At 38.3% G+C, this 21,024-nt stretch overlaps 1 protein-coding gene across 15 annotated transcripts in view; it reads left to right on the forward strand.

Annotated features, from left to right (window-relative positions):
* Window positions 1-21,024, forward strand: part of TFDP2 (transcription factor Dp-2) — a 198,181-nt gene that overhangs the window by 126,329 nt on the left and 50,828 nt on the right. For 7 of the 15 annotated variants that reach the window (XM_065942249.1, XM_065942253.1, XM_065942252.1 and 4 more), the window contains one exon: window positions 17,027-17,130. In XM_065942249.1, coding sequence (XP_065798321.1) covers window positions 17,027-17,130 — 104 coding nt within the window. Of the gene's footprint in view, window positions 1-15,631; window positions 15,817-17,026; window positions 17,131-20,105; window positions 20,263-21,024 lie in introns of all 15 variants that reach the window. The other 8 variants (XM_065942258.1, XM_065942254.1, XM_065942259.1 and 5 more) reach the window with 4 other exon arrangements.

Genomic DNA, 21,024 nt, shown 5'->3' on the forward strand with positions numbered 1-21,024 from the left:
AGATTTTCCAGGTAAGAATACTGGAGTGGGTTGCCATGCCCTCCTTCAGGGGATCTTCCTAACTCAGAGATTTAACCCGTATCTGGAGATTTAACCCGTATCTCTTATGTGTTCACAGACCTTTTAAATATGACATTAAAGTCATAACAGGAAAGAAGTATAAGATTGACAGCATTCTTTTCAAATGTGAAGAGAAAATCATATATAAAAGCCAAAGACAAGTGTCAAATTGGGAAAAATATTTTCACCAGGTATAACAAAGAATATTCTTACCCTTTCAGTATTTAAAGAGAGTCCACCAATGAATCACCAACAGCCAATAGAAAGATGGTCCTAATTCTCAGGAAGGAAAATTTAGATGACTTTTAAACAAAGCATGTTAGCCTTATTCATAATAATAAAACCAAAATAAAATCAAAATGAGATGCTATTTTTAACCTAAAGGTTGACAGAAATAAAGTTTGATAAAACACTGAGTTGGTAAGGTTATGCGGAAATGGATACATTCATACATTTCTGAACAGAGGGTGAATTTGTACAGATATTTGGTACAACTGATGTGTGTAAAGATATATGTAGTCATTGCAGCATTCTTGGTAGTAATAAAAAGATTTTGCTATTAATGTTTGTAACATTAAAAGCTTTCTATTATTAAGGGACTCAAGCTGCTAGAGCTATAAAAAGAAATATTATGTAGCTAACAAAGTAAATGTTGAAGCAAAATAACATATGTATGTAAATAGGTGGGGAAAGACATCTAAAATAGATATAGTATTGTTAAGTGGTAAAAAAGCAATGTGCAAGCTGATATTTTTTTAACCACATGTGTAAGGGGAAAAGGATGTATATATGCATATATGTTAGTATATGCCTTGAATATTTCTGAAAGGTTATATAGAAACTGGCATCGTAGCTGTCACTAGGGAAGGGGGAATGGATTGATGGACATTTAGGTTGTTCCCATGTCCTGGCTATTGTAAGATAGTGCTACAGTGAAAATCGGGGTGCCTGTGTCTTTGTGACAGATGTGTCATGTGTGCTATGGGCAGATAATGATCATACAAGCAAGTAAATGTAAATTTGCAGTACAAACAGAGAAGTACTGTGGTGAAAAATGGTGAATGAAGAAGTGCTGACATGGGGTAGTCAGGCATTTCTGACGCACTGACAACTGAGCAGAGCCTTGAAGGAAACTGGGGAATAAGACACAAAGATAGGTATCTAGGGGAAGAAAGTTATCAACAGAGGGAACTTGAGAGACAAAGGCCATGAGGGAGAAAATTGCTGGACGTGGTTTGAGGAGCAGCACACAGTCCTGGGTGAATGCAGTACAACAGAGGGAGAGATAGGGAGAGATCTGACAGGTGATGATGTCAGAAGGGAGGGGCAAGTGACCTTGGGCCCCATTACCCATCTTAAGGACTTGCGCTAACTGAGATGCAAAGTCAGCTGGAGAGTTTGGAAGAGAATTGCTCTACAAAGCAGGATCCCTCGGCTGTGTGATGACAGATAGAGCAGTGCTGTTCAGTAGGACGACGTAAGTCACATAATTTTAAATTTTCTAGTAGCCAAGTTAAAATGATGAAAAGAAACGGATAAAATTAATCTGAATGATAAATTTTATTTACCCCAGTATCTAGAACATTTATCGTTGAACATGTAGTCAACATAATCAAATTTTTAGTGAGATAGATTTTAGTTACTTAGCCTTTAAAATCTGTTACCTTACATTTAAAGCACATTTCAGTTTAGATGTTAAAGTTTCAACAATTGAGGTGAAATGCAGTACTACCAAAATAGTCATGCTGTTTTTTTTTTTTTTAAGTCATGCTGTTTTTAATGGCAAAATATTTTCTACTGCTTCAGTTTGTAGATTTGAGTTAATTAAAATTTTAAAAGTTTAGGAATTTGGAGAGGGGAATGGCAACTCACTCCAGTATCCTCACCTGGGAAATCCCGCACGCTGGATTTCCCAGGCTTGAGGAGCCTGGCGGTCTACAGTCCATGGAGTTGCAAAGGGTGTTAGTGATGCTACGGCCGGACTTAGCGACTACGCAGCAAGAACAGAAGCTTAGAAATGAGGTCCTCAGTCATGCTAACTCCGTTTCAAGTGCCTTATAGCTTCTGTCTAATGACTACTGTATTGGAAAGCTTGGGAGTAAAGTTGTGGGGTTAGGTGGGCCTAATGCAGGACAGGTGGATGAGTCAGGAACACTTCACAATAATTCCAGATAGAAATGGTCACTTGGATCAGACTGGTAGCAGCAGAGTGGGTGAGAAATGGTTGCATTCAAGATACATTTTATTTTGTTTTATTTATTTTTTAAACTGTGAGTTTATTGAGGGCTTGATATTATTATTTATTTGCCTGCGCTGGGTCTTCATTGCCACATGATGTGGGATCTTTAGTTACGACTCTTAGTTGTGACACGTGGGATCTAGTTCCCTGACCAGGGATGGAACCCAGGCCCCCTGCATTGGGAGTACAGAGTTTTAGCTACTGGACCACCAAGGAAGTCCCACATTTATTTTATTTTTTGTAAACATTAAATCATTTTTATTGTGGGTATGGATACAGATATATAGCAAAGAACTAAATGAAAATTCAAAATAAGGACCACCATCATAAATGTAAACCAGCAATGTTCTGACACAACCTCTTTGTACATAGATTGCTTGGGTGGGTTTTTTTAAATTACTTCTTTGGGTTCATATTGTTACATTTTTCATTGTCCATCTGCTTTTTCTTTTTTTTAATCTGTAGTTTTCAAAGGTTACTTTCCATGAACAGTTACTGTAAGACACTGGCTATATTTCTCATGTTGAACAATACTTGCTTGAGCCTATCTTACACCCAATAATTTGTGCTTCCCACTCCCCGACCTCTATATTGTCTGCCCCGTCGCCCAACTGGTAACCACTACTTTGTTTTCTAGTCAGAACACATTTTAAAGATAGGGCCAGTAGGATTTGTTAATGGATTGTATGTAGGATATAAGACAATGTCAATAGTCATCTCTTCTGGTCTATAAAGAGTTGAAGAATGGAATTGACATTTACTGCGGCAGAGAGAGAGATGGGAGAAGGAGGTTTCTGTGTGGGATGGGGAGCAGTCAGAGATTTGGAGTATTAAGAGTTCAGTTTCGAGTGTGTTAAGTTCGAGGTAATGATTAAACATCAAAATGGAGATATGCAAAAGGACAGTTGTATACATGAGTCTGACAGGAGCTGTTGTACCACCTCGTGAGAAAGAGTTGACAGAGAAGAGTCAGAGGACTGATAGAAAAGGCTCTCTAGAGAGGAGGATCTAGATGTTTCTAGAGAGGAGAATCCGAGAGAGGAGGATTTCTAGAGAGGAGGATCCAGCAACCATGAGTGAGGAGAAGCCAGTGGTTCAGAGGAGAGCCCAGAGAGAATGGAGGTTTGGATGCCAAGTGGAGAGTGTTTGAGAGGAAGATGGGATTTTGAAAAGCATCAGATATGGCTGATAGATTAAGGTTAAGTTGAAAACTGAGAATTGACCATTGGATTTAGCAACATGGAGATGATCTTGGTAACAACTAGTTCAGTGAAGTTTGGGAGTGGGCACAGGAGTGGGTTAAAGAAAACAGAGTGGAGAAGTAGAGAGAGCAGATGTTGACAGATTTTGTTGAGTTCTGTTGTTGTGAAGGGCAACAGAAACGAATTGGTAGCTGGAGAGCTGTGTACGTAGTTAAGGAAACTTAACTATGTTTTTGTGTTCTGTTTTTAAGATGAAAGAAAAAAATGCGTGTTCATATGCTGATAAGAATGATCCAGCAGAAGGGGATAGATTGTGATGATGCAAGAGGTTTTCAAAAGAGTAGCTGAAAAAATGTAGTTTAGACAAATCCATGAACTACCTGTTTAAAAAATAAATTTGTAAAGTAGGTAACAGAAGAGGACACGCAAGAGGATTTTTAATCTGTAATTAGCTTCTTAGCAATAAGTAAATAAATTGCATAGGGCACTGTTTTCCAATTTTTTAAAAATTAAGATGCAATTTACATGCAGTAGAATTAACCCTTTTTAGGCTAGAGTTCTACGAGTTTGACAAACACATATGTACACCACCACATTTTTAAACTTTTCTTTAGGGCTGTAGGTTTAGCTTGTCCTGTGAAGATTGGACCCTGTATAACAGTTTCTGATTTGAAATATTTATAAACCCATAAAATAAGCATATTTGTTCCTATAATAAGTTGCTAATATGGTTCTTCTAGGAGGATGTGATAGGCTTGGATGGAGGTTTTCCCCAAAGCTAATTCAAGGCCAAAATTTTTTCCCCAGAAGATAAAATATAACTTGTACTGGCATCATATGTGCTTAGTCACTCAGTCATGTCTGACTCTTTGCAACCCCGTGGACTGTAGCCCACAGGCTCCTCTATCCATGGGATTCTCTAGGCAAGAATACTGGGGTGGGTTGCCATGCCCGTTTCCAGGGGAATCTTCCTGACCCACGCCTCTTATGTCTCTTGCATTGGCAGGCGGGTTCTTTACCACTAGCGCTATTTGGGAAGTCCACTGACATCATAACAAACCACAATTATTTGAATTTTTCATTTTAATTGACATATTAAAGGTGATTAAATATAACTATAATTCCCGCCCCCACTCCCACCCCCCAAGAATTACGACTGAAAGAACTCTTTGGTGTCTGGACAATTCTAATGGAAAACAGAAGGATTCCAGTTATTCAAGAAATTAAGATAAAATTTGAGGCAAAATTTTGTGCCTCTGCCAAGATTTAGCATAAGTTTTAGCTCTTTTTCAAGCCCCTTTCCTAGGTGATTGATCTCATTTTAGTTAATTCAGGGAATTGCCAGGATCAAAATCCAGGCAGGTCTTTAAGTTTTTGTTTTTAATAAATACATCATGTGCCAGACATTGGCTTCGGGACAGTGTCAGGACCCTGTTGCCAGGCAGCTGTGAATTAAGGCCAAGCAGTTATGAAAAATTATTTAGACGCGGTTTGGTTTACTCCTAATGGAGCTGACATTTCAGGAGGCTGGATGTTTGTAGCCTATTTAAATGTCTTTTGAATCCAAAAAATTATATTTCTGCTGCTGAGCCTAGTTGATTTTATGAAACTAAATTGTGTCTAAATACATTTCTTTTATTTCTAGATATTACAATTGTGAAATCCCAGTAGAGTCCCTTTAACTGCTCCTGAAACAGATTTCATTTTTACTAATTATAAAACAGAGATGCTTCATTTGTGGATCTTCACCTTGTGTGAACAGTACAGGCTGACTCCCTGTCATTCGCTCTCTCTGTTTTTTTTTGGTTCAGAGTAGCAGTAGGTTTTTACATTATAAAACAACCTGCATGCATGTTCATAAAACTTTTTAATAATAATAAAATATAAAACAAAGGAAAACATTTTTCCCTACTACTCACCCAGAAAGTGAAAGTGAATTCGCTCTGTCGTGTCTGACTCTTTGCGACCCCATGGACTGTAGCCTACCAGGCTCCTCCCTCCATGGGATTCTCCAGGCAAGAGTACTGGAGTGGGTTGCCATTTCCTTCTCCAACTCACCCAAAGGTAACCTCTATTAAGTTTGTTATCTTGCCAGACTCTTTCTGCATCTATAAACTTACGTGTTTATGTAGATTGTTTTTTTTTTAATTGAAGGATAGTTGCTTTACAGAATTTACAGATTTACAAATTTACAAATTTAATTTACAGATAGTTGCTTTTGCTGTTTTCTGTCAGACCTCACCATGAATCAATAGGTATACATATCGCCTTCCCTTTGAAGCTCCCTCCCATCTCCCTCCCCATCCCACCCCTCTAGGTTGATACAGAGCCCCCGATTTGGGTTTCCTGAGACATACAGCAAATTCCCGTTGGCTATCCATTTTCCATATGATAATGTAAGTTTCCATGTTTCTCTTTCCATACATCTCACCCTTCCTCCCCTCTCCCCATGTCCATAAATCTATTCTCTATGTCTATTTCTCCATTGCTGCCCTGTAAATAAATTCTTCAGTACCATTTTTCTAGATTCCGTATATATGCATTAGACTACGATATTTCTCTCTTTCTGACTTACTTCACTCTGTATAATAGGCTCTAGGTTCACCCACCTCATCAGAACTGACTCAAATGGATTCCTTTTTATGCCTGAGTAATATTCTATTGTGTATATATACCACTAATTCTTTATCCATTCATCTGTCGATGGACATCTAGGTTGCTTCCATGTTCTAGCTATTGTAAATAGTGCTGCAGTGAGTAATGGGGTACCTGTGTCTTTTTCAATTTTGGTTTCCTCAGGGTATATGCCTAGGAGTGGATTGCTGGGTCATATGGTGGTTTTATTCCTAGTTTTCTAAGGAATCTCCATACCGTCTTCCACAGTGGCTCTATCAATTTACATTCCCACCAACAGGGCAAGAGCATTCCTATTTCTCCACATCTTCCCCAGCATTTATTGTTTGTAGACTTTTTGATGATGGCCATTCTGACTGGTGTGAGGTGATATCTCATTGTAGTTTTGATTTGCATTTCTGTAATAATGAGCGGTGTTGAGCATCTTTTCATGTGCTTGTTAGCCATCTGTATGTCTTCCTTGGAGAAATGTCTGTTTAGGTCTTTTTCCCACTTTTTTTTTTTTTCCCCCCACTTTTTGATTGGGTTGTTTCTTCTTCTGGTATTGAGTTGTATGAGCTGCTTGTATATTTTGGAAATTAACCCTTTGTCAATTGTTTCATTTGGTGTTATTTTCTCCCATTCTGAGGGTTGTCTTCACCTTGCTTATAGTTTCCTTTGCTGTGTAAAAGCTTTTAGGTTTAATCAGATCCCACTTGTTTACTTCTGTTTTTATTTCCATTACTCTAAGAGGTAGATTGTAGAGGGTCTTGCTTTGATTTATGTCATGAAGTGTTCTGCCTATGTTTTCCTCTATGGGTTTTATAGTTTCTGGTCTTATATTTAGGTCTTTAATCCATTTTGAGTTTACTTTTATGTATGGTATTAGGAAGTGTTCTAATTTGATTCTTTTGCGTGTAGCTGTCCAGTTTTCCCAGCACCATTTATTGAAGAGGCTGTCTTTGGCCCATTGTATATTCTTGCCTCCTTTGTCAAAAATAAGGTACCCATAGGTGCATGGGTTTATTTCTGGGCTTTCTATCTAGTTCTATTGGTCTATATTTCTGTTTTTATACCAGTATCATACCATCTTGATGACTGTAGCTTTGTAGTATAGTCTGAAGTCAGAAAGTTTGATTGCTCCAACTCCATTCTTTCTCAAGACTGCTTTGGCTATTCAGGGTCTTTTGTGTTTCCATATGAATTGTGAAAATTTGTTTTTAGTCCTGTGAAAAATGCCATTGGTAATTTGATAGGGTAGCATTGAATCCATAGATGGCTGATATATATATTGATATATAAAATCCATAATTATTGATATATATGTTCCTGTTGTCATTTTCTTAATTGTTTGGGGTTTGATTTGTAGATCTTTTTCTTCTCTTTTGTTTCTTGACTATGTAAGCCCCTTTAACATTTGTTGTAAAGCTGGTTTGGTGATATTGAATTCTCTTAACTTGGGCTTGTCTGAAAAGCTTTTGATGTCTCCATCAATTTTCAATGAGATCCTTGCCAGGTAGAGTAATCTTGGTTGTAGATTTTTCCCTTTCAGTACTTTAAATATATCCTGCCATTACCTTCTGGCCTGTGGAGTTTCTGCTGAAAGATCAGCTATTAAACGTATGGGGTTTTCCCTGTTTGTTACTTTTTGCTTTTCCCTTGCAGCTTTTAATATTCTTTCTTTGTGTTTAATCTTTGTTAGTTTGATTAGTATGTGTCTTGGTGTGTTTCTCCTTGGGTTTATCCTGTATGGGACTCTTTGCACCTCTTGGACTCGATTGACTATTTCCTTTTCCATGTTGGGGAAATTTTCAACTATAATCTCTTCAAAAATTTTCTCATACCCTTTCTTTTTCTCTCTTTTTCTGGGACCCCTATAATTCGAATTTGGTGCATTTGGTATTGTCCCAGAGGTCTCTGAGACTATTCTCAGTTCTTTTCATTTTATTTTATTCTGCTCTTCAGAAGTTATTTCCACCATTTTATCTTCCACATCACTGGTTCGTTCTTCTGCTTCTGATATTCTGCTATTGATGCCTTCTAGAGTATTTTAAATTTCGGTTAATTGTGTTGTTTGTATATTTATTCTTTACTTCTTCTAGGTCTTTGTTAATTGATTTTTGCATTTTCTCCATTCTGTTTTCAAGGTTTTTGATCATCTGTACTATCATTATTCTGAATTATTTTTCAGGTAGTTTTTCTATTTCCTCTTCATTTATTTGGATTTCTGTATTTCTGGTTCCTTCATGTGTACAGTATTTCTCTGCCTTTTCATTATTTTTTTTTTTTAAGCTTACTGTGTTTTGAGGTCTCCTTTCCCCAGGCTTCAAGGTTGAATTCTTTCTCCCTTTTGTTTTCTGTCTGAGATTGGTGGAGTGGTTTGTGTAAGCTTCATATAGGGTAAGATTTATGCTAAGTTTTTTTTGTTTGTTTGTTTTTCCTCTGATGGGATCCTGTCTGATGATTGGGTTTGTTTTTTTGTTTTGTTTGTTGTTTGAATGTACAGGGTGCTACTGGTGGTTGGGTGATGCCAGATCTTTTATTCAAGTGGTTTCCTTTGTAGGAGTTCTCACTATTTGATACTCCCTAGGGTAAGTTCTCTGGTAGTCTGTAATCTTAGAGTCAGTGCTCCCACTCCAAAGGCTCATGGCTTGATCTCTGGTTGGGAACGAAGATTCCACAAGTGGTTTGTTATGGCATTCAGTTCAGTCACTCAGTGGTGTCCAACTCTTTGCGACCCCATGAACCTCCCTGTCCATCACCAATTCGCCGAATACTCCCAAACCCATGTCCATTGAGTTGGTGATGCCATCCAACCATCTCATCCTCGGTTGTCCCCTTCTCCTCCTGCCCTCAATCTATCCCAGCATCAGGGTCTTTTCAAATGAGTCAGCTGTTTGCATCAGGTGGCCAAAGTACTGGAGTTTCAGCTTCAGCATCAGTCCTTCCAATGAACACCCAGGACTGATCTCTTTTAGGATGGACTGGTTGGATCTCCTTGCAGTCCAAGGGACTCTCAAGAGTCTTCTCCGACAACATGGTTCAAAAGCATCAATTCTTCTCAGCTCTGCTCTCTTTATAGTCCAACTCTTACATCCATACGTGACCACTGGAAAAACCATAGCCTTGACTAGACGAACCTTTGTTGGCAAAGTGATGTCTTTGCTTTTTAATATTCTGTCTAGGTTGGTCATAGCTTTTCTTCCAAGGAGTAAGCGTCTTTTAATTTCATGGCTGCAATCACCATCAGCAGTGATTTTGGAGCCCCAAAAATAAAGTCCATCACTGTTTCCACTGTTTCCCCATCTATTTGCCATGAAGTGATGATACCGGATGCCATGATCTTAGTTTTCTGAATGCTGAGCTTTAAGCCAACATTTAAGCCAACCTCCACTTTCACTTTCATCAAGAGGCTTTTTAGTTCGTCTTCACATTCTGCCAAAAGGGTGGTGTCATCTGCATATCTGAGGTTATTGATATTTCTCCTGGCAATCTTGATTACAGCTTGTGCTTCCTCCAGCCCAGCATTTCTCATGATGTACTCTGCATATAAGTTAAAGAAGCAAGGTGACAATATACAGCCTTGACATACTCCTTTTCCTATTTGGAACCAGTTTGTTGTTCCATGTCCAGTTCTAACTGTTGCTTCCTGACCTGCATACAGATTTCTCAAGAGACAGGTCAGGTGGTCTGGTATTCCCATCTCTTTCAGAATTTTCCAGTTTATTGTAACCCACACAGTCAAAGGCTTTAGCATAATCAATAAAGCAGAAATAGATGTTTTTCTGGAACTCTCTTGTGTTTTCAATGATCCAGCGGATGTTGGCAATTTGATCTCTGGTTTCTGTGCCTTTTCTAAAACCAGCTTGAACATCTGGAAGTTCACAGTTCAGGTATTACTGAAGCCTGACTTGGAGAATTTTGAGCATTACTTTACTAGCGTGTGAGATGAGTGCAATTGTGCAGTAATTTGAGCATTCTTTGGCATTGCCTTTCTTAAGTGAGATTAAATAAAGCCTATACCCAAAAGTGAGAAACCAAAGATGAACCCCAGATATACAGCAGTTATAAAATCAGGCAAATAATAATTAAAATAATGGAATATACCCATATACATATACATCCATAAGCAAAATCAAAATAGTCCAACAAAAATAATGTGCAATAGATTTACTTGGTGAACAAAGGAAACCAAAAATTATATCTACCAGTTAAGAACAAACTAACTAAAGCACAAACTGGGAAGCAAAACTAAAGCAAGGTGCTACCTGAAGAATAAAGCAATGAAAACAAAACTAACAAATATATTGAGAGGAAAGGAAATAAAGAAAAGGAAGAAAAATAGATATGCAAAGCTAAATAGAGGCAGATAAAGAAGATTTATATGCATTAAAGATTAACTGCAAGGGGAAAAGAATGGTAGGAAAAGCAAAGGAATAAATGTAGAAAATTAATAATAGGTTTTAAAGAATTAAAAATTGTTTTAAAAGAAAAGAAAAAAGAAAATTAAGAGGAAAGTGGGGGGAAAAAAGGAAAGTGCCAGAGAACTGCAAAAGCTCAATGTAGAGGCAGAGGTTTATAACAATAAAAAGTGTGATTGAAGAAAAAAAAAAACCTCAAAAGCTTAATTAGATTTCATCATGCCAATAAAATTGGCAGCTACGGGGTGTGGGGAGGAGGAAAAAAAAAATCCAAGAGAAACTACAGAAAAAGTCAAAACATAAGAATAATAAATGTTTTTTTCGTGAGTCACTGCTGTCAAGGTCCTTTTCCTCACTGGGAGTCACAGTCCACCTCACCTCCCTAGGATGCCCGCCAACACTGTGCTGGTCTCTGGACCTGCGGTGGGGGCAGCTCAGATTCTATCTGGTCCTACTCCTGTGTGTTCTTGCCTCCAATGTCCACAGCTATCAGAGCCAGTGCATTTTCTTTTGTGGGAGCTCTCAATGTCCTTTGATGTGTTCCATAGACACAGAGTCTGCCTAGTTGATCGTGTGGATTTAATCTGCAGCTTGTACAGCTGGTGGGAAGGTTTTGGGTCTTCTCCTTTAGCCGCACGGCCCCTGGGTTTCACTTGTGGTTTTATCTCCACCTCTGCATGTGGGTCGTCCTCTGGGGTTTGCTCCTGGGGCTGCCCTGGAGGGCTTGGGTTTACCCCTGTGAGGGCCAGGTGTGGAGGTGGTGCAACTGCTTGGGTCACAGGGGTTCTGGCAGCACCAGGTACTCAGGGGAGTTGGCAGCTAGGGCAGCAGGAAATACAGTGCTCTAGAAGGGCATGGCAACTGGTACTGGCCGATACACTCCAGCATTCTTGCCTGGAGAACCCACCCCCACCCCCATCTCTGAGAAAGAAGCCTGGCAGGCCACAGTCCACAGGGTTGCAGAGAGCTGGACACGACCGAGCTGACCCCACGTGCATAGACACAAGCCTTTTTTTTTTTGCCTGTGGAAGCTCAGCCCCAGTGAAGGCTGAGCATGAAGAAGGCATAGTTGCTTGGGTCACAGGGACCCTGGCAGCCCCAAGTGTGCAGGGACACAGACTGCTTCAGCCACTGGAGTTTCGGCCCTATCAAGACTTTTCCAGCCTCGGGTAGCTGTTGATCAGAAGGCCTCTTTGGCCGTCTTCCTCCGTAGCTCGCCCACTCAGGCACTTAGAGGACTCCCTTGCCTGGGGTCCTTCTCTGTTGTTTTTAAGATAGACAGAATCATACCATTTAATCATCCTCTTTTTTTCTTTTTAGTCTTTATTAAATTTGTTACAATATTGCTTCTCTTTTATGTTTTGTTATTTTGGGTCTGAGGCATGTGGGGTCAAACCCACACCCCCTGCACAGGAAGGGAAGTCCTCAATCAGAAAAGTCCTCAGCTTTTATAATGGGAATGTTGTAATTTTTTAAGGGACTTTATAGTACTCCATAATTAAAACTTTTAGTTGTTTCTCGGGTTTTGCTTTTATCCACAACGCTGTACTCCTAGGACATGTTCTTGTCTGCTTAGATTATTAGATTACAAATCCAGCAGAGGAATTGCTGGTCAGAAGCTATGACCATTTTTCACTGTGACATTGTTGCAGAGGCTAGGTATCAGCTCATCACTTAGGCCCTGGAGGGCAGTTGAAAGATTATTTGTTGAGGTAGAAAAGGCTTTAAAATGTGTATAGTTGTTTATTAGAACACTTGCTTAAAATTTTATACCTTTGCACACAGTCCCAAAACTCCTCTCTAATTACAGTGTTGGACTGCCCTCCTTGAAGGCTCTCCAGGAGACCTATTTACCCCCTTAACTTCCACAGACAGGTCACTTGTGCTCAGTACCTGTAGCGCTTATTAGCATTAGTACTTGGTATACAGTACGTACCAACTAAATATTTTTTAAATGCACCCGTTTTGCCACATCTTTACTAGCTCAGGACATTATCACACTTCTTAACCTTTATCAATCAGGTATATTAAATATTTTCCTCTTTTTTAATTGTCAATTTTTGTTGTTATTAAAATTACACATATCTATCCTGTGTGAATTTGTTTACCAAGTCTGAGATTTGTGTTAAGTATATTGGGTCTTTTGCTGTTTAGAAAAATGTTTATTTTTAGGTAGTATATCTGTCAGTCTGTTTTCACTTCAGTTCAGTGCAGTCGTGTCTGGCTCTTCGCGACCGCATGGACCACAGCCTGCCAGGGCTTGCTGTCCATCACCAACTCCCGGAGTCTACTCAGACTCCATGTCCATTAAGTCGGTGATGCTATCCAGCCATCTCATCCTCTGTCGTCCCCTTGTCCTCCTGCCCTCGATCTTGCCCAGCATCAGGGTCTTTTCCAATTAGTCAGCTCTTTGCATCAGGTGGCCAAAGTACTGGAGTTTCAGCTTCAGCATCAGTCCTTCCAGTGAACACTCAGGACTGACCTCCTTTAGGATGGACTGGTTGGATTCCCTTGCAGTCCCAGGGACTGTCAAGAGTCTTCTCCAACACCTTAGTTCAAAAGCATCAATTCTTTCACTTAAGTTTTCTAAATTCTGTTAATCTGCCCTTTCTCCATTCATTTGAAATGCTACTTTTACCACATATAAAATTTCCACATATAAATTAAGCAAATTTGGGACTTCAATTTCTGTTTTGTCAGTTTTTTTGTCTGCATCTTAGCCAATGTCACATGAATTCAATCCCGTTAGCTATCTAATAATTGTGAAATCTGGGGGTCTAAAGTTTCTCTCTTTCCCCATTATTCCTTTATTTTTTTCAAAATTTTCTCAGCTGTTCTCTGTATTTACTTTTCCAGATACTCTTTAGAATCAAATTTATTTGTTTCCTGCTAAATTCTTTGATATGAACTGGCATAACAGATCTGGCTTTAATATTTTTCTTTTTGTTTTCGACCTAAGTTTTATATTCTTAATTTTCCTTTACTGTTAAGTTTCAAATTGAGGTCAATTTATTCCCTAACATTCATCATCTTTTTTTTGATATGTTTCTTGCTTCACTGTTATTTGCATATTTTTGACTTTTTTGCTCCTTACCCAGTGTATCAGAGATGATCTCATCTTAAACATTCAGCAGCCCTAAGATTATTATAAAAAAAAAAAATTCATCTTAGAGTCAGACAGTTTCAGGGCTGGATTCATCTTTATATGGATTCGTGATGTGTCCCTCTCCTGCCCAGGACTGAGCACATGGCACATGTCTGTCAGTTACAGTTCGTCCGCCTAGAATCACAGATTAGTACTGCTCTCCAGTTAGGTGAATTTTTAAGCAGGTGAATAACCACATTTGGGGAGTTTTGATGATAACCTCAATCTTTAGCAACAGATAAGATATGCATATTACACGAAAGATCAGTTGAGCAGTTAGAGAGTAAGGACACTTTGATTATACTAATTGCTCAGTCATGTTTTAAAAACAATAAACAAAGGACCGGGTGTGTAAGTTTATTTCACCTGTTAAAAAGTAACAAAAAATACAGTTTAGGCTACATTACGGGAAGTATGACATCCAGATTAGGAAAGGTAATAGCTCCTATCTGTACAAGTCAAACAGTTTTTATTGTTTCGTGCACCTCTTTTATGCCAGGAACTAAACCAGGCACTTGAATGCACAACTGACACCACAATCTCCTTTACAGTAGAATTTCAAGTAAATAATAGATTTTATGAAAACCCAGAAGAAGAGCGTAGAGGCTAGAGACACAGAACAGAAGCTTAGAGACTGTAGGACCTTGTATAAATTATTTAACCTCACTCTGTCTTAATTTCTTCATGAGTAAAATGGAGTCAGTAAAAATATACTTCACACTTTTGTCTTAACCAGTAATGAGATGATGTATATGTGGAAAGCCTCTATAACACACTTTGGCACATAGTCATGGCTCAGAAAATAGCATGGAGTGCTATTTTGAAATGCTGAAAGGTAGGAGTTGTCTCAGCAGAAAGAGACTTCCCACCAGAAGGAATTGTGTGCCCCAGAGGTGGAGTGGTTGACCTGAGTGGGGCCTTTCTGGAACTGCAGGGAATTTAATCTGATTGGAGTGGAAGGTGCATGTGGATGGAGTAGCTAAGCACAAAGCTTCCTAGGGAGGCCGAAATCTCCAGGCGGGAGCTTTTGTGCCATGTTAAGGAGTGTGAAAGGCATTTAGAAAACGTTGTGGAACCTCAGAAATGCCTTAAATAGGGAGTGTCCACAACAGTTTCATCAGTGGAAAGACTGGTTCTTCACGGATGTGCAGATTCGCCAGGAAAGCCATTTGAGGTAGGATATCCAGTCGGGGAAGTGGTGCTCAACCCTGGCTTCACCTAGGAGCTTCCTGCAGAACTTTACCAGTCTGATGCCCAGATTGACTCCAATTATATCAGCAGCCTGGGGGTGAGACCCAGACATTGGCAGTTTTTTATTGCTTCCCAGATAATTCCATTGCACAGCCAGGGCTGTGAACCTCTGTATTAGAGAAGTAACTGCATTCAAATGAGATTTGATAAAGTTCCAAATTAAACAAATGCCGGCAACATAAAGGAGCCAGGGTAAGGAGATAACAAGTAGGATGTGGTGGTTGGTTGAATGAGGAGGGGGTTGATGGTTTCTGGTTTGGGTAGCTGGTGCGTGATGATCTATACCAAGAAGGAGAAGCAGATTTGGGTACTGGTCCTTGCTGAGTGGGCATGAGAAGGGTAAGGAATTTGATTTTTTTCAAGCTTTTTATTTTTGTATTGGAGTACAGCCGATTAACAGTGTCGTGATAGTTTCAGGTGGACAGCAGGGGCACTCGGCCGTACATATACATTTATCTATTCTCCCCCAAACTCCTCTCCCCTCCAGGCTGCCACATAACACTGAGCAACATCCCATGCACGGAACAGTAGGACCTTGTTGGCTGTCCATTTTAGATGTAGCGGTGTGTACATATCCATCTTCAACTCCCTGGGTTTCCCTTCCCCCAGTCCTCCCCCCCAAACCCTGCAACCATAAGTTTGTTCTCTGGGTCTGTGACTCTGGTTTGTAAATAAGTTCATTTATATTGTTTCTTTTTAGATTCTGCATAGAAGAGATGTCATATGATTAAAGAATTTGATTTTGAAATGTAGAATTTGAAGGAAATGATATAAGAAACTGAGGGGAAGGAGCCAGTAATATACTTGAAAACTCAGAAGACAGAGGAAATGATTGATGCGAGAGTTCCCTGAGAAGACAGGAAGTACAGAGCAGACATGAAAGAAGTAATTTATATGAGAATCTTCCTCTCTGAGAGAAATAAGTAAAAAACTTTGAGGGTGCAAGTAAGCTCACAGGCTGAGGAAGAGGAGCCGTGATTCAGGCTCATGGCCGGAGCTCCTTCCTGCAGATCTGCTGAGAGCTAGGAGAGGAGAGCAGGCTTCAGGAGTTGGGCAGGCTCTGTAGGAGCTAACAGGGCCATCTGAGGATGGTGTCTTTCTGGTCCTACTCTAAATGTTGATTTTCCCCCAGAGTTTCAGTGTTGACCCCCTTTCACACACTTCCTGTGTGATCTCATTTGTTATGTTGGATTCCACTGTTATCTTCTGAGAGAAATATTGATAAACTGAAGTTTGTCCAGAAAAGTTATCTATTAACAGTTGACACATTCAGAAAATTATTGGTCGGCTTTTCCTTTGGAGGGATAGCATTTTGCTCCCTTAATTTGAAATTTAGTTTGTTGAGATCACTTGAAGACACTGTAAAGATCCCAGTAGTTTCCACCATCAGTAATTTGGTAGCATTATATTTGTTTTTCCAGTATAACAAAAATTTCAAAAAGTGGCTAACTCAACATTTTGAAGTGATGTTAACTTTTAATATTAAAATTTTGCTTTATACTATTAAAAAATGTTAATAGATATTTATTTTATCTCATGCTATACTTCATCTCTTTGTTGTTGTGTTCTGTCATTTATAATCAACATCTAACTGGGATTCTCAACTGTGATATAAACTATGATTTACATTATGTACTCGTAAATATTTTTTCCTTTAGAAAACCAACTGAAAGTTTAGCGGTTATCAGATAGACTGAACTATGTATTTTGCAAATTTATTTTGCTAATTCTCACTACAACAAAGCAGTAGTGGGACTTTTCTGCATGCCTTCTTGTTCATAACTTGATAAATTACTTAAGCACAAATGTGGGCTTCTCAGCTGGTTCGGTGGTAAAGAATCCGCCTGCCAGTGCGGGAGACACAGGTTCAGTCCCTGGGTTGGGAAGATCCGCTGGAGAAGGAAATGACAATCCACTCCAGTATTGCCTGAAAAATCCCGTAGACAGAGCATCCTGGTGGGCTGCAGTCCATGGGGTAGCAAAAGAGCGAGAAACGACTTAGCAACTAAACAACAATAAAGCACAGATGTATAGCCTGATAGAAGGTGACCTTGACATTGCAGAACATTAACCTAGTGCTCTAATATCATTTCAGGTAACGTTTCATTTGTTGCATTTCCAGTTTCCAGCACCAACTCACCAACAAAGATTTTACCAAAAACCTTAGGACCAATAAATGTGAATGTTGGACCCCAAATGGTAAGAAAATCATCATATTTTAGGATTTGAAACTTTGCTTAGTTTATCCTAATTCAAAGGATAGTACTAAAGATACTTGGTGAAATACTCCAGTGAATACCTTATCTCAGTCACTTAATTTTTAAAGTTTTATTTTTAGCTGAGTCTAACTGGTTAGTCTTAAGAAAAAGACATTGTGCTCATCAGTGTTGAATTTTCATGTGTTTTTGAATCTGGATTCTGAATGTGTTATATTAAGTTTTTTGCCCCTCTGCGAGGCTTCTCTTGTTTTCAGTTGATTTGAAATCTGTTATGTCTTATGTTCTTCTCCTTTTTCTTTTAAAATAACCTTTACTGCATTAAACTATATACTGTAATATAAACTGATTATGACCCAACAGTTAATCTGTATCTGGAGTTACTAATTTGAAAAACTCTTTGATGAAAGGACATTTAGGAAGAAACAACTCACCAACTCATGTCAATCTTTAGCAGTAGAAACAGTGAATTTAAATGGAAAATATTTAACCATTTCTCTGAAGGTATTCCATTAATTATGCTAGAGCTTAAAGTAGACAGTGCTTTTAAGACAGCCTTACTTATAAACAGTCACATCCAACTAATGTATTAATAAAAACTATACCTAATTTAAATGGCCTCACCCACCATTAGCAAAAGTACGTAAACATTTGAACAATAATTCTTCCTTGTCAGTACTTACATCTTCTTATCTCTAGAGCCATAAGCATAAATTTTGTTCATAATATATAGTACTGTAGGCTATGCTAAATGCACAATTACTTAGATAAAAATCTCTTTTAACATACTGAATGGCTTCAGAAAGTCTTTGAGATCTTAAGACATACTAGACATAACATTTTTCTTGATCTCTTGAGGACTGTTAATCATCTGCAGAATCCAAGCTAAAGATGTTGCCCAGTTCTGTAACTATGTGAAGAATGTCATCTAGCCCCAAGCTCGTAGAAACTTTAGCTCAGGTGAGGAGCCACAATTCTAAGTAGTTCAGGGTATATTTTCAAACATTTGCTAAGCATTCAGCCCTCACCAGTCACTGCAGTGGGTGCAAGTGAGATGACACACCTGACTTGAAAGCCGATGTTTTGAAAGGTGATTCTATAAACATCAGAATTAAACAAGCGTATGTGACCTTTCATGAGTTTGTCCCTTACAGTACTCCTCTGTTTTGAAAGACTGTTTCCTCTTGGTATTTCAGTGATGCTGCTAAGGCTCAAATTTGAATTCCTCTTTTGGAAACATGATTTTCCTTCCCACTGTCAGTTTGAGCTAAAGTACATATAAGCCTTTACACACTTCAGTTTGACAGTGATACGTACTCGTGTATATGACATACTCGATTACTGCAGACCTCAGAATCAGTGATACAAAGGTCAGAAGGAGAGGAGGTTTGGGGCTCTCCTTAAGAGCCAGCCCAAGACCAGTATCCCTGATTCTCAGGTACGTTTTGCAGTTCTGGGTCCTCAGGCAGGAATCAGAGTTTTCTTTTTAATTTCCTAGTTTATTGTCATTTGACTTCTTAATATACTCTAGAGCCCCAGTAAGAACCATTTCTCTCTCTTCTTATTTGTCTCTTTTGTATGTTGTCCCCTAATTTTCAATCTCTTATCCACGGTTTTTAAAACAATTTTATTAGAAAATTCTTAAGTAAAACTTCACCTGTTTGCCTCATACTTGCTCTTAAAATTTTTACATATCTCTTTGGAAACTAGATGTTCATGTTAGAGAGAAATTTCAAAAGTTCTCAAGAGAAAATTTATTTTCTGTGTTGATAGAAACTAGTTTAGAAGTAACTGTGATTTGGGATTCTTACTGTTTTCTTAAAGGCACCTGGTTTTATATATATACACACACATGCACAGACACACATATATTTATATAAGATAATCTCATGATCATTTTAACATAGTTAAAAACTGCATGTCTCTTACAATGACAATGAAAATTTTGTGAAATAATGGAACCCTTAAATATAACACTTTCTATTTAAATAGATTCCTTATAGTTTATAGTTATAGATTCTTTCCTTTCAGAATATACATGCTCTCTTGGCATTTCTTACTGTAGATGGCAGTAGCACATAAGATATCTTGATTGAAGGTAGAAAATTTTCAGACTGAGGTTCAGTTGCTATATGACTTTCATAGGCTAAATGTAAATGTTCATTTCCCTTATCAGATCAACTGAATATTATTTTAATTTGGGGCTTCAAAATTAAGGTTCAGTTTTATAAAGCATGTGTGACTTATCACCTACATGAACTAATTTTCCTGTGTTCATTGGTTGGTCAAGTTCTGTTGACTTCTGTTTGGTTTTGTTTAAGGCTCACTGTCACTGTTCTGGTTTAAGAACTTACTACATCTCACAAGAACTTCTAATTTATGGATCCAGTTCAAGTCTAGCATCCTTCCAGTTTCTTTGTTCATGAAAAGTTTGTTAAAGACTTGCTTGCTAAGAGGAAGGAACAGAGTATTGCTAATCACTCTCAGATCAGAAAAGAATAGCAGCTAACAGTCTGACATTGAGGAAGAAAAAATGAACTGAAACATAACAACTTAGTCCAAAGTCATTCTCAATCAAAATAACCAGCTCTTCTCTGTGTCCTATTTCCCTTCCTCCTTTCTTCTTCTTCTTCTTTTTGTTTTTTTCTACAAAGCCCTTAAAATTAGGTAGAACTGAGCCTGTAGAGTCCTAAAGAAAAAAACTCCATTGTTTTTTTCAGATTGCACAAGTAATGCAGTCTGTTTCAGGGTAAGTCGGAATACTTAGAATTGCTTTGTGGAGACTCCTGTTCTAGCAATACAGTAGACCAGGGGCTGATCAAATACTCAGACTTTATTTCTCAAGCACTCATGCTCCGGGTCAGCATAATAGAGAACAGAATGTATGATGCAGTGATTGGTGAGAACTACACCCTTTATGTTGTATTTTCTTACTGGATTTTATATAATCCTTTCTAGCATATCAATGAAGAAAGAAGCTACTTTTTTTCATCATTTTAAAAGCTGGGTCTTCTGTCTCAGTTCAGTAAATGTTTACTGATTCTTTCCTATGAGTGTCTCCTAGCACTGTGGTAGGCCCTGCAAACACCTTTAAGGATCCTGCATTGAGATGGAGGTGAGGAGTATGGTGGTATGGAAAATGTGGAAGGCTTGGAGGTACAATCGCCTTGTCTAGTGTTCCTTTTTTCTCACGAGGCAAATTTCTGAATGCCCTGTTTAATAATCCTTGGCATACTATGAGGATCAGAATTCCCCAGCTATCTGTCAGTATTTGTTGTGTTTTGTTTGACTATAGAATTAATTTATTAAAATAGTTTCCTAATCATTTGTATGTAGTAACATCTCCCCAGACCCACTAATACTCCCATTCCCTGGAGTATGCCTTTATTTTATTTACTGTTTTGTGTGTGTGTGTGTGTGTGTGTGAAAATAGGGTTTTAGTAAAGTCTTTAATCATAGTTCTATTCATTCCCTTTCTGGAATCTGTCCATAGGAAATTAAAGCCAAGATAATTTTGCAAAAAGGTTTATCACAGCATTATTTATAATATTGAATATTTGTAAAAATCTAATAATAGGGCGTAATTAATCCATATAACAGAATGTTTTATGGTCTTTAAAATGTGTTTGAAGAATATTTAATGATATGAGGAAATGCTCTTAAAAAAAAAAAAAAACAGATAAAACTGCATCTATATAAGAATCTAAATTGTGTAATGTCTTTGCATATGTTTTGGACTGTGAAAATCTAATTTGCTGCTATCCCAGTTCTAGTTACTCAAGTTCAACTAAAATTAGTTTCCGTAATTCTAAAGAAAGGTTTTCGTTTTTCTGATTTTTAAAATGCTGTCAGTCGCCAGCTTAATCCTTCCCAGTTG

Source organism: Muntiacus reevesi, chromosome 8, assembly GCF_963930625.1.
Source record: "Muntiacus reevesi chromosome 8, mMunRee1.1, whole genome shotgun sequence".
In the NCBI taxonomy this organism is placed as follows: Eukaryota; Metazoa; Chordata; class Mammalia; order Artiodactyla; family Cervidae; genus Muntiacus; species Muntiacus reevesi.